Source organism: Anser brachyrhynchus (assembly GCF_964034855.1).
Source record: "Anser brachyrhynchus genome assembly, chromosome: 3".
Taxonomy (NCBI): domain Eukaryota; kingdom Metazoa; phylum Chordata; class Aves; order Anseriformes; family Anatidae; genus Anser; species Anser brachyrhynchus.
Window position 1 is genome coordinate 6,979,300 of NC_137696.1, and position 12,161 is coordinate 6,991,460.

The 12,161-nt window shown below is 40.1% G+C and overlaps 3 protein-coding genes across 13 annotated transcripts in view; 2 read left to right on the forward strand and 1 right to left on the reverse strand.

The window, feature by feature from the left end:
- CCT4 (chaperonin containing TCP1 subunit 4) overlaps positions 1 to 454 on the forward strand; it is a gene marked incomplete at its 3' end in the record, with an annotated part of 6,618 nt that extends 6,164 nt beyond the window's left edge. Inside the window, exons 13-14 of the mRNA XM_080586769.1 lie at positions 77 to 190; positions 440 to 454. Of these exons, the coding sequence (XP_080442895.1) occupies positions 77 to 190; positions 440 to 454 (129 nt within the window). The remainder of the gene's footprint in view (positions 1 to 76; positions 191 to 439) is intronic.
- FAM161A (FAM161 centrosomal protein A) lies at positions 7 to 11,970 on the forward strand. 2 transcript variants are annotated; one of them, XM_080587865.1, is made up of 8 exons: positions 7 to 190; positions 440 to 2,196; positions 3,048 to 3,295; positions 3,751 to 4,929; positions 5,340 to 5,507; positions 7,782 to 7,881; positions 8,931 to 9,079; positions 9,743 to 11,970. In XM_080587865.1, exons 2-8 carry the CDS (start codon positions 2,113 to 2,115, stop codon positions 10,209 to 10,211), a joined length of 2,397 nt encoding a protein of 798 aa, XP_080443991.1. In that variant the 5' UTR covers positions 7 to 190; positions 440 to 2,112; the 3' UTR covers positions 10,212 to 11,970. The 2 variants fall into 2 exon arrangements, with proteins under 2 accessions (XP_080443991.1, XP_080443992.1); XM_080587866.1 differs by lacking the exon at positions 5,340 to 5,507.
- Positions 10,595 to 12,161, reverse strand: part of LOC308193339 (uncharacterized protein) — an 84,471-nt gene continuing 82,904 nt past the window's right edge. For all 10 annotated transcript variants that reach the window (XM_080587935.1, XM_080587936.1, XM_080587932.1 and 7 more), the window contains one exon: positions 10,595 to 10,732. In XM_080587935.1, the coding sequence (XP_080444061.1) occupies positions 10,609 to 10,732 (124 nt within the window). In that variant the 3' untranslated portion in view covers positions 10,595 to 10,608. The remainder of the gene's footprint in view (positions 10,733 to 12,161) is intronic.

Here is a 12,161-nt window from a genome sequence, read left to right on the forward strand (position 1 = left end):
TCCAGGATTCTGTTAAAACTTGCTGAATCTAGTTGTAGCCTCGTTTGCCCAAAGTAAAAGGTGTTTGTTCTTGTAGGGTGGCATTTCCAACATCTTGGAGGAGCTGGTAGTTCAACCACTGCTAGTGTCTGTCAGTGCACTGACTCTTGCCACAGAAACGGTGCGCAGTATTTTAAAGATTGATGATGTGGTGAGTAGTGTTTGCATTGCTTTCTGCTTAATCTCTTTCATAAGCACTGGGATAGTTACTGTCATCTAAATTGATGTGTTTAAAATAATTCTATACAATTTTCAATTTTCTATACAGTTTTACATGCTGCTTATGCCATTTGGCCATCTAATATATATAGCAAGATATTATAGTGACTAAAAAAATAACATCTTTAATCAGAGAAGTAATTGTTACATACTTCATGTATGTTCTTGGAATTCTTTGCAGGTAAACACTCGGTAAGCTGAATAATGGAAGTTGGGACCGTGCTCCAGAGCTCCTTCTGTGTAGTCTGAAATGTGGTTTCCTCACCAAAAGCGCCTGTGTGAATTGTCTTAAAAAGTCCACAAAGGCTTATGTACTTTTGTCACATTAATTTAATAAAGTTTCTGGTTTCAGCAAGGAACTGTTGTTTATCAATAAACATGCAGTAGTCTACCTGAGTCTGTACTTTGTAATTCTGCTGAAACTAAGGTAAACCTTTTACCATTACTTTCCAGAGCTAATTAGCTCTTGTAAAAGAGCTGAAAATGCCATTGAACTCACACAACTTACACCTTATTACCACAGTAGTTTAGAATTGCTTCTCCTGGAGTTACCCACAATGGAATGGTACTTATTTTTCCTTAGATCTGGCTGGACTTTTCACTTGTAGCTGTAAGAATGCTATCACATTCCTTGCCCTGTTTTGTCTTCTGGAGACTACTTTGGTTTCTGATATTACCGTACAATATGAAGGAAAGTCTTCTCATGCAATTTTATTTAAAATTGGTTTTGGGGAGCCAGTGCAGCTCCAAGGTGTAATATTTAATTTCTAATTGTTCTTTCATTATATTTTTTTCTATCATTGTGTTCAACTCCCATTTCTGTTCAGGAAAAGTCTGGCAATGAAACTGGACAGCTCAAGTAATGTATATGTGTATACATACAAACTCAGGGAGAAGTCAAATTATCAAGTACACATTTTTATACTGATGCAAATAATGCTCTATGAAGGAATTCATAGAATAAACATTACCATCTGTTAATATCTGAAGAAAATAACCACCCTTGTTGAGAAAGGCATTATTGCATTACTTGTGCATTAGTGCTGGAGCAAGCACAGTGCACATAAGTGAGCCACTTTGCTAGGGTGAGCTGTAACAAAATACCTGAGCTACCAGCAAAAACCTGGATTCCACAGGTTTCATACAGCTTAGACTTAGTTTGTGCCAAATAGATTTCATTTTTTTTTTATAATTTAGAATAAACATTCTAAAATTTATTTCTACTCAGCCAGGAACTGTGAATTAACCCTTTAATACTCATTGCTAGAATTGCCAGATTCCTCTTCGGGCAAAGAACTTACTCGCTTCCTGATTAACTTACATTTCTTACTGTCACTTAGGAGCTGTAACTTTTAAGTTTCTGCTGCTCTTTTGACTGGCTATTGAAATACTTTGCTATGATTTAAAGCTAAGTATAAGAAACATGATAATTATATATAGAGAGAAAAGGACAATCAATGGGGACAGTAGTGTTCTGTGCATGTTATTTATTGACTGGTTAAATGTACAAATTACACTTCATAACGGGGTTACGTACAGCAAACACGTCTTAAACTGACTTTGCCAGTCTGGGTGCTAGCTCTGGTGAGGGCTTTCCCATCATTTCAAGCTTCCAATTCTTGACAAGACTTCAACGCGCTGCGTACAGTGGTGTAATTTCTTCATCGGTGTCTTCACGTTATAAAGGACTCGGATCTCCCGGCAGGACCGAGGCGCGGTGCCCCTGCCGCCTCCCGCGGAGGCGTGGGGCCCCGCCTGCACGCATCAATCCCGGCTCCCCCCGCAGGGAGGCGGGCCCTCAGCGAGCCGGGGCCGGCCCCGGCCCCAGCCCCAGCCCAGCGCCGTGCGGGAGCCATGGCGGCCGTGCCTGGGGCCGTGCCGGCCGCCCCCGGGCCCCGCGCCCCTCCCGGCGCCAGCAGCCGGGCCCCGGCCGCCCAGGTACCGCCGGCAGGGGCAGGGGGAGGGGGAGCGGGGAAGGGCGGCCGGGGGGCGGTACTGGGCCCTTAAACCCCGCGGCTGGCTGAGAGGGGTTCAGGAAGGGCACTGCCAAAAGCCAGGGGAAGGGCTTGGGGCCTGGGGGCTGATGGAAAAAACATAAAGAGACCAACAGACGGGGAAAACTACTAAAAGCCCGTGTGGAACGGTATTGTGCTATTTTTAGGTGAAGGAACTAGTCCTGTAACATCCTTAAGCAGCGCTTAAAATAATGCAAAGGAAGCCTTTTTAATGCAGCCTAACCTGGGTTTAACAGCGCTTGTCATTAAACTTGTGCAGGCTCTAAAAACGGTTAGCGAACATGCTTACCTCCACACGAGTGCGGGCTGCCAAGCACTGTTTAAACTGAAAGATGTGCAGATCCCTATCACGTCACAACACATTACAGAAATGGCTAAAGCAGCATTTATACAGCACCTAGTGACTTGATTTTAGAATGCTGGAAGGCGGAGAGGGGTGGTTTGTGTGCTTTAAGGCTTTTTTTAGAGCTGTGTACTGAGCAAGGAAAGATTGCGCTTTTTTACAAAACAGCTAAGCTTTTTTTCTTCTGATAAATCCTTCTTGATCTCATTTCCTGATACAAATACATTGATTACAGGGACAGACTTCAGTAGCCTCAGGATATAAATTATTATGCAATAAGATAATTCCACGTGACTCACGTGAAAATCTTTATACAGGTATCTATTTGGTGTTAGTGCTTCATTCATTAGACAATTGAATAAAGCAACGTTAAACACATTGTTGCCCTTTATCCTAAGAATCAGAAAAATTTACAAAGAAATGTCTTCTAGGACGCTCTTGATGTGGATTCAAATACTGACAGAGAGCAGACCCTCCCTCTACACGGAGACGGTGACAACTGGATAGACTTTTCCAAAATGTGCACTTCCAATCAAGAATATTACTTGAAGCTAGAAGAGTTGAAGAATGCCCACTTGGAAACCATGGCAAAGTTAGAAAGTATGTATCGGAATAAACTCTATTTAAAAGGAGTACAGCCCGTGGCCAGAAAAGATGCTGCTTCTAATGGGTGTTGCAGGTAAGTTTTGGGTACCTTTTACCTGAAGATTCTCAAGTGCTTTGCAGACACCAGTAAATACAGCAGTTTTTTTCTGCAGCTGGAAAGTGTTGCTCTCCCCATTTCCTATAAGCAGATAATTACAGAAAAGTTAATTAAGTTAATTTTAATCATTTAAATGCTTATTCACCTTGAGATTTACAAGTGTGTACACAGCAGGGACTAGGCAATGTGTTTAGTAAAGCACGGTGCCTTTCCTTATGCTGACTTGTTCGTGATCTGAACGTCTTTAAAACTATAATCTGGTGTCAGTGCCTAATGTTCCCTTTTCCCTTTCCTCTCTCCTCTTCTCACCAGCGCTGTTCATTTTTTCCTAATGATGATATTGAAAATGGAAGTCGCTGGCTTTGCATTAATATTGGGCTGGACTCAAAACAGCTTTATTTTCTTTCTTTTTTTTTTCTTCCTTTTTTAAGGCCAACTTGGGAGAAGAGCTCGTATCAGCCTCTAAATCTGCACAAATCCTTCTCTGACTCTGACTTAAGTGATCCCTTAGGCTCAGGTCTGTCTGGTGGGTCTGACAAAGAATTAGCATTTGAAGAAAATGGTAGTGAAACTGGATCATCATCATTTGCTAAGGAACGGATTGAAAAAATGTGGGACGGGTTCTCTGTGGAAGACTACATCGCCCGAACCAAACACAGCTTACCAAGCTCACCAGCCTTCAGAACGACACGGAAGAAGCAGAAGGCATGGTCACCAAAAGTTACTGTGCCCAAGCCTTTCCAGATGACCATTAGAGAAGCTAGAAAAAAAGAACAGAATGTCAAATCAAAGTCCCAGATTGAAATGGAAAATAACCTACTGAAGAAGCAGCTGGAGGAAGAAGCGGAGTGTCAGAAAAAATTCCGAGCCAATCCTGTGCCCGCTGCAGTTTTTCTTCCACTCTACCATGAAATCATACAAAGAAATGAAGAACGCCGGAAGTCTGTGAAAGAGAGAAGCAAACTCAAGCTTTTGGCTTCTCAGAAGCCATTTAAATTCATTGAAAGAGAGAAGCAAAGGAATGAAATTAGGAAAATGCAATTAAGAGACCTTTCCACACCTGAAAAGAAACCAAAACCATTCAAAGCAAAACCAATTCCTAAATGCGTTTATAGTCCAGCTGTTAATGACAAGTTACAGGAGGAAGAGCTCTACAGAGAAATCAGGATTAGAATGAGAGCTGAGGAGTTGCTGCGTAATTCATCCCTACCCACGAGCAGGCTGGCTTTAAAGAACACCAATAAAAAGAAGAAACACAAGTGCATCGAACCAAAGGAGACAGAACATAAGCCCAAGATCAAACCAGATGTTCCAGATTTTGAACGACTCCACCAGAAATTTCAGAAACGGCTCCTGCAAAAAAAACAGGTGAAACACCTTACAGTCTGTGAACCATTTGATCTTCGTACTCCACACATTCCTTCAAACAAGGGGAAGATTTTGAGGGACATTCAAGAGGATGAAGAAAGGTTGAAAGAAACACGCTGGCCATATGCCTCTCCAAGATGTAAGCCTCAAATGAGAGGTGCAAATTCACCTCTCTCAGGATTTGGAGAATCTAAATCGCCAAAAATCACACAATCCACCCAACGAAGGCTACAGGCCATCAGGTGACCACTTTAGTGATGTTCTGCATTTTATAAATACTTAGAGTAGACATCTTTTGTACTTCTACAGATGTCGTTAATTCTTCCATACAGTGAATATGAGACTTACATATATTAAGTTTTATACTATAATTAAGTCCTTATACTAAAATATTGAATACAGGAATTTATTAGTATTTGATTTTTCCAAAAACAGTAATGCATATTTCTGAACATGCCCGTAGGAAAGGGACAAATGACTGCAATTTCCCAGGTTACACCTGAATCCCTTACAATGGCGTGTATCATGTGCCCTTTTACACCAACCCTGTTTTCAGTCTTTTTTCTCCTTTGAATTTCCTTTACCAAAACATCCTTTGAAGTCTTGCTCTTGCTTCCAAATGAATTCAGTCTTAGTTTATTTTTCCACCCAGGAATTCACTTGAGGAAAAGAGAAAGTTGGAAGAACAGCAAAAAAGGAACAGGACAAAGCAGAAACAACGAATGAAAAAAATGCAGAAAATCGTTACAACTCGGGCTGAGGCCAATGACCCACATCAGAGCCTAGCTCAGATGTCTAAATACAAATTAAAAACATTCAGGTATTTTGTTGCATTCCCCTGAATCCTGAACCCCTGAATTTACATTGTATGTTAAGCATACAATGTAAAAAATAGCAGAGTTTAAGTTTTCACAATTACTCCTTTGATAAATCATACACTGTACAAGCAGCTAGTTAAAAACAAATGTGGCCAAATTTAGTATCTCAACTGGGAAACTATTGCCCATTCTAATGCTCTCAGTCTATAGTTCCACTTCATAGTGTTACAGACCAGCTAAAAGGAGAGTCCTGTGGTTTCTAAATTGACATACCAAGTAGCAATGAAAGTAAGTTTAAAAAATGGTAAGGAAAGGGCGCAGCATAATTGCAGACCATCCTTGAAAGTGCTGGATTGATAGATGTTGGTATGGCTGCACAATTCATTTATTTGTCCCAATAGTTCCCCACTTCAGGGAAAAAAAAAAAAAAGCAAAATAGCAGTATTATTTTAGTTTAGCACATGTATCCACAGCAAACCAGGAAGCTGCCACCTAGTCCAAAGACAGATGAAGCCAAAGCATGGATAAGCAGCAATGGTCTAGGAGAAGTGGGGCTTATGCAGGGTCCTGGACAGCAGAGATGCATCAGTAGAGATGTAAAACAAAAGGGATAGTCCCTTCTAATTATTTTGTCAATCAGAGCTGAAGCGCAATTGCTTTTGGAACATGACCAGCAGGTACTGTTAATAACAGGAGCTTTATAATGCAATTGTGCTCAGGCAGATGATCTGCTGACTCTGGGACAGAAGCAGAAAGCAACCTGAATTACAGCAGCAAGGTGGAGAATTAAGAAAGACAGTGGGTATATTTACAGATTTGATTTAAGTTCATTGAACAGCAGACTTCACATTACAGTATTTAGCTTAATCAGATTTTAGGAGTATAGTAAAAAACTCACACTTAATTCTTCTCTGCACGTAAAATGGTACTATTACAAAGCAAGAGTCCTTCCCTAGTGCTGATGCATTAAGGGTGGTACAAGTGCTTAACTTGATAATGCTTATTGCAACATGGGCTGGGTAATAAGGTACATTAATGTAAGTGCTCTTCTAACAGATAATTGGGTTTGCGGAAAGCCTTCTGAGAAAGCAAGCAAGTAGAAACAATGAAGTTCACTCCCTTAAAATGGTAAATAACTTGCCTTAATGCACAGCCATATTCAGAGTGGTAGGGGAAGAGGAGGCGGGGAAGAGAGAAGTGTAAAATGTCCCCTAGCTCTCATACCTGTCCTTCAGTGCCTGACTTGGTAACGCTAGAGCTGGCCCAGTGCAGATGCAACATCAAACCAGTAAGATTTAGGAATTGAGGTGCAGCACCACGTGAACACAGCCGGGTTATTTCCAGGGCCTGTGCAGCCCCCCTCAAGCTATGCTTGAGCTAATCAGTGAGTCCTGTAGTGCTTCATGCTGCAGCCTCTGACGTGTCCTCTGCTTCATTTGCCAGCATTCCAGGTTGCAAAGAACTTAGGAGCTCAGGTACAACCCTGAGCTGGCTCCATGTGTTCCCACACTGCCTGACAAAATAAGCCGTGTTAGAACTGTGGCAATGAACTAGATCTGCAAGAACTAGCTCAAAATTTTATGGGGCCAGTGTTAAAGCCTTAAGGGATGTGAATCAACACTGCATCATCAGGGTCTTTGTCACACACACGGGATTACAGCCCATGCTAGCTGGATTAGCAAGGACTTGCTATGACCTGAGCTATTGTTTCAGCTGACGAAGCAACAGTTCTGTCATCCCACCACACTGACTGAGACCTTGACAAAGCAGCTAGGAAAAATGGGTACTATGATCCAGAACGCAGTCACCCTTCTTGTGAGAAGAGGGGTTGGTAAAACAGCAAAAGATTCTTAGCATTAAAATATCAATTTCTATTTAATGATGCTAATTTCCTAGTGTGCATTCTGATTTTATCAGCCCTTTCACACTGCTTGTGTAAAACAAGTGAAACCTCTATCAAAGTATGAACTGAGCAAATTTTTTTTTTTGAATATACACACACAAATGCAACCCCTATTTAACCTCTTTGGCCAGGATTTCTCTCTGCTTATCCAAAGTGACTACTTAAGAGATAGCTTTGTTCTCTATTTCCAAGCAAGCAAACGCTGTGAAAATGAGACACCATACATAGTTCCATCATAAAATAACTTATCCTTTATATATATTTAAGTAGGACAGCATTAAGTTTGTCATAAGCGATTCTACTTTCGTCTGCTGTAGGAAATTACTTCTTCTATTATAGACAATAATGATTTGTTGTACTGTATTTCCCTTAGGAATTACGAGAAGCAGAGAATGCAAGAATATTTGCAAGAGTTACAAGAAATGGAAGAAAGAGTAAACCAAAGGCCATTGCTTTTGGAAAGAGTCACTCAGGTTGTCTTGCTTCTCTGTTCTTTTTAATGTCATCTTCAATTAGTGTGAATAGCACTTGTAGTCAGTCAAGCATTTTTAGAAGGTATTTGAACAATATTTTTTAGGCCAGTATTTGTCCATTCTAATCTCCATTGCTCCACCTCTGTATAAATATTATTTTTCTGTGACCAAGTGTTCATGGCAGGCTTGCACAGGGAGGAGAGGTGCCTGTTCTAAACATGTCATTAAAACAATGTCATAAACATGTCATAAAACATGTCATAAACAATGTCATCTGATTCAATTATAACACGGATACCTCTAAATAAAACAAGAAACGTACAGCAAAAATGTGAGAGGTTTAAGTTGGGAAAAGTGCTAAGAGAACTCGAGCGTTCTTCATGTCTACTGTAAAGCTTAGATGCAGTATTTTAATTTCTCCATTTCCTTACAACCATGTGGTGGTAGTGTAGTCCCTGACTGTGTGACAAACACAGAGAGACAGCAAGTTGTAGCTCACCCTTGTCCCTTCTGTTTTAGTTCCTTGGTCTGCCACCACTGCAGGGGCAGGAACATTTATGCAGATTGGAGGACAAGTCCTCCTCACTCAGGTGTTACCTGGAGGACCAGAGTTCACCCCCTCCATTTCAGAGGCAGAGATACAGATCTATGCCATTCATCAGAGAGCACTGTATGAGCATAAAACAATACCATCTTTTTGAGCAGCAGCTCCCCCAGAGGGAAGATATAAGGAGAAGGGATAAGGGAGAAGCCCTAGGAAGACTATATCTGATTTTTCATGTCTTCCTCCTCCCTCAATAACAGCATAGAGAATATAGAGCTTTTCATTACCCAGTGGGTGCAGGGAGCAATCTGTGTTTAAACTAGTAAAGGAAAAAGGAGGAAAAGCTGGTATAAAATTTTCATGTAGTTTTGCAATTTTTCCCTGCAGTTAATAATTCAACTTGCCAGATGCAAATAATGAAACAGAGTATTAATAAACAAAACTATCTGAAGACAGGCCATTTAATGCATTTAGATAATACTTAACCATTGTGTTTTTCCTACAGAAAAATGCCAGAATAGCTGCAGAAAAGCATTATTCTAATACACTGAGAGCTCTGGGGGTATGTCCAGAGTTTGTTTCAAAGAAAGGACAAACAACTAAATTGCTAGAATGCTCCAATGCTGAAGATTTTGGTCTTGATGGCAAAGAAAGGTAGAGATTACTGAAGGCTTTTTTTTTTTTGCCACTACATATCTAGAAATCAAAAAGTCATTTTCAATGTTGAGAAAATTATTTGCAGTATTTCCCAGGTAAATATTTTACTGGATGTAGTTAGCAATACTAATGCTAGCTTTACTGTACATTTTTACTGTTTTTCCTGAATTAAATATTATTTCATAAATCCAAGGAGAGAACTGGTTATGCTACACACAAGGCATTTCAAAGAAAAATGAAGAATAAGAAACATTTTTGGTTGTTCCTTTTGCCAAAAATTCTGGCAGGTTGCTGAGAAGTCATTTCATTCTGCATTACCTTTACTGATTTTTTAAAGTAAGCCTTATAAAAATACTTCTCAATATCCATTTGACATTATGACATAATTTAGATGATTTAGATATCATAATTATATATTATGATATAATATATAATTAGATTTGGGGAAAAATGAAAAGGAAATAATATATAGAAACAATACTGTTACTTCCTAGCATAAAAGCAGACTCTAGCATCCCCCCTTCCCTTTTCCTTCACTGATTCCACCCCAGCCAAGTCTACCAGGATTTGTCCTAGATTACCTGAAGGGAGTAATCCTTTAAAAGCTACTTTAAAACACATTACCTGAAAATAAAAATAACATACAAATTGTCTTTTCAGAGCCAACAAGGATAAAGTGAAAGAAAGGGAATTTTTCCTTTCAGCAGAAGCAGCTGACATCAGCCCTCAGGCTGAGCAGTCCTGCGAGGAGGAGGAAGAGAAGAGAGAAGGTGTCAGAGCCTCCACCTGGGACGGTGAATCCAGTGAGGCAGAGGATGACGAGACCAGAGCCAGCCCTCATGTTCAGCAGCCTTGCCACACAGGGGAGGCCAGCCCCCGCTCTGACCAGCTCTGTGAAGAGGAGGAAGGGGAAGCAAAGGCAGGCCTTCCACATGACCATTCCCTGGAGGAGGAGGAAGATGAGGAGGAGGAGGAGAATCGGTCAAGACCTAGCTCTCAGTCTGACCGGTCCCCTGAGCCACAAGAGGGTCAGTCCAACCCTGAAGCTGAGGGTGCCTTCGGGTATGAGGATGAGGAATATGAAAGTGATGATTCGGAAGAGAAAGCCAGTGATGGTGAAGCTGACTGAAGGGCAGGCAGACAGGACAGGCTGGTGCTCAGGAACCTATTTCATTGCTGGCGGTGAAATAGACACTAAAGAAAAACTTGTCTTCTTGCTACTGATACGAAATTTTGTGAATTTAAAGCTCTTAGCTTAGCAGTCTTTTTAGCACGGAAACCTTGTTGATTTTCCAGTAAGAGAGAGCAAGTTACTCATTTCCACCAAGAAAATTACTTTTATATTCATCTTCTTTATTCTAGACCTCTGTGATATTACTGCAGTTCGGTTCATAAAATTAACACCAACCAGTGGTTAAAAATAATGTCTTACATGCTGTGTTGTTAGGTACTGAGGTCTTAGCATGTTCAGCTTTTCTGTGTACTGGCAAAGCCAGATGAGATTTTGGAGTAGTAATTTGCTATTATCAATGCCTCCCAGGCTCAAACATCGCAGTCCTTTTGGGCTCTGTTCCTGCAATATCTTCTAGGATGGCAACGAACTGGCAAGGATTTGTTGTGCAAGACCTCTCATTGTTTTCAGCAGAGCAGCTGCAAGGAAGACAACTGCAGTTAGTCAAAATGGCCAAATTCATCTGTGCAGTTCCTCCCTCCTGCTCCCATGGAGTTTGTTCTCTCCCCACTTAAGTGAGCTGAATTGACTCAGTGATGGGTCAGAGGAGTGCCAGGGCCAGAAAAGAAGTGACTCCTTTTGGAGGAAACAAGCTGTTAGATCAACCCAAGTGTTTTGTTCAGGTAATACAGAAAGAGTGTCACAGTTGCTGAAGGCTGTTCCTATAGAGAAGAAAAAAAGATGCACCAAAATACACTGAGAGGAGTCATTTAAACTCTTACATAGCTTTTTAACAGTTATAGACAAGTGAGGTAGAAGAAAAGTCAGTAGAATACCTTGAGAAAAAAAAACACGTTATGCTACCAGATCTTGTATTACTTCCTAACCAAGATAGAAAATTGTGTTCTTTCACCTCCATTTTGTTTTAAAGAGCTCTTCCTCTTGGAAGATGGATCATGTAAAATAGTCCATTACCATAATAACAAACGCCAACATTATGTTTCTTTATTGAGACAGTAAACGTACGTTAAAAAGAGACCCTTACAACTCAGCAACTGTAGTTGCATGGAAGTCTGGTAAGGAAGTGCTTTAGTACCTTTCTTCAAACACTTGTTACTCAGGACTTCAGCTACTACACAACAAAAAATGCAAGTCAGTGTTTTTTTGTTTTGTTTTTGTTTGTTTGTTTGTTTGTTTTTCCCCTCTATTTATATCGCTGGTGGCTTCTCCTACTGTTACTGGCTTTCCTGCTAACCTGTCAAATGCAGCGTTAGGAAAGAAAATAAAAGAAAACATTTATATAACAAACCACAAATTAAGGATTTCAAACAATCTTTCTCTGCTTAGTAGAGAACAGAGTATGTGACTTTGCACAAGCACTAAAAACACATTCATTGAATAGTAAATATTATATTTCTTAAAACTAACGAGTTTGCAAAAGCATCTGCAATGACTAGGGATATGGGGGTTTTTTTGTTTGTTTTAGGTTGGGGAAGGGGGGTGTTGTTTGTTTTCCTCAAGTTTCCTTCCAAACTGCATGTAAGAGCACTAACTAAATCTATTATTTCTTCCTCCAGACTTTGAGAAACTGTGTCCTAATGTTTGGATTTTTATCTTTCCTTTTTTTTTAAATTTATTTTGAAGTGTGGCCTAACTAATATGAATTTTAAACTTATTTGTTTTACTTAAATAAAATTTCTATTGCATATTTATCTTATATTAAAATATTAATCATTGTTTCACAGTGAAAATCATAGTTTACAATCAAGTTATACTTGACAATGCCACAATACAAACTCAAGGTTGGTTTGCTTGTGGTAGTTATTATATGATAATTCTGAAAAGTTGTACAATATGTTACTGAATTTATAACCACATGTTACTGATACTTATCTCTTTAGGAAACAA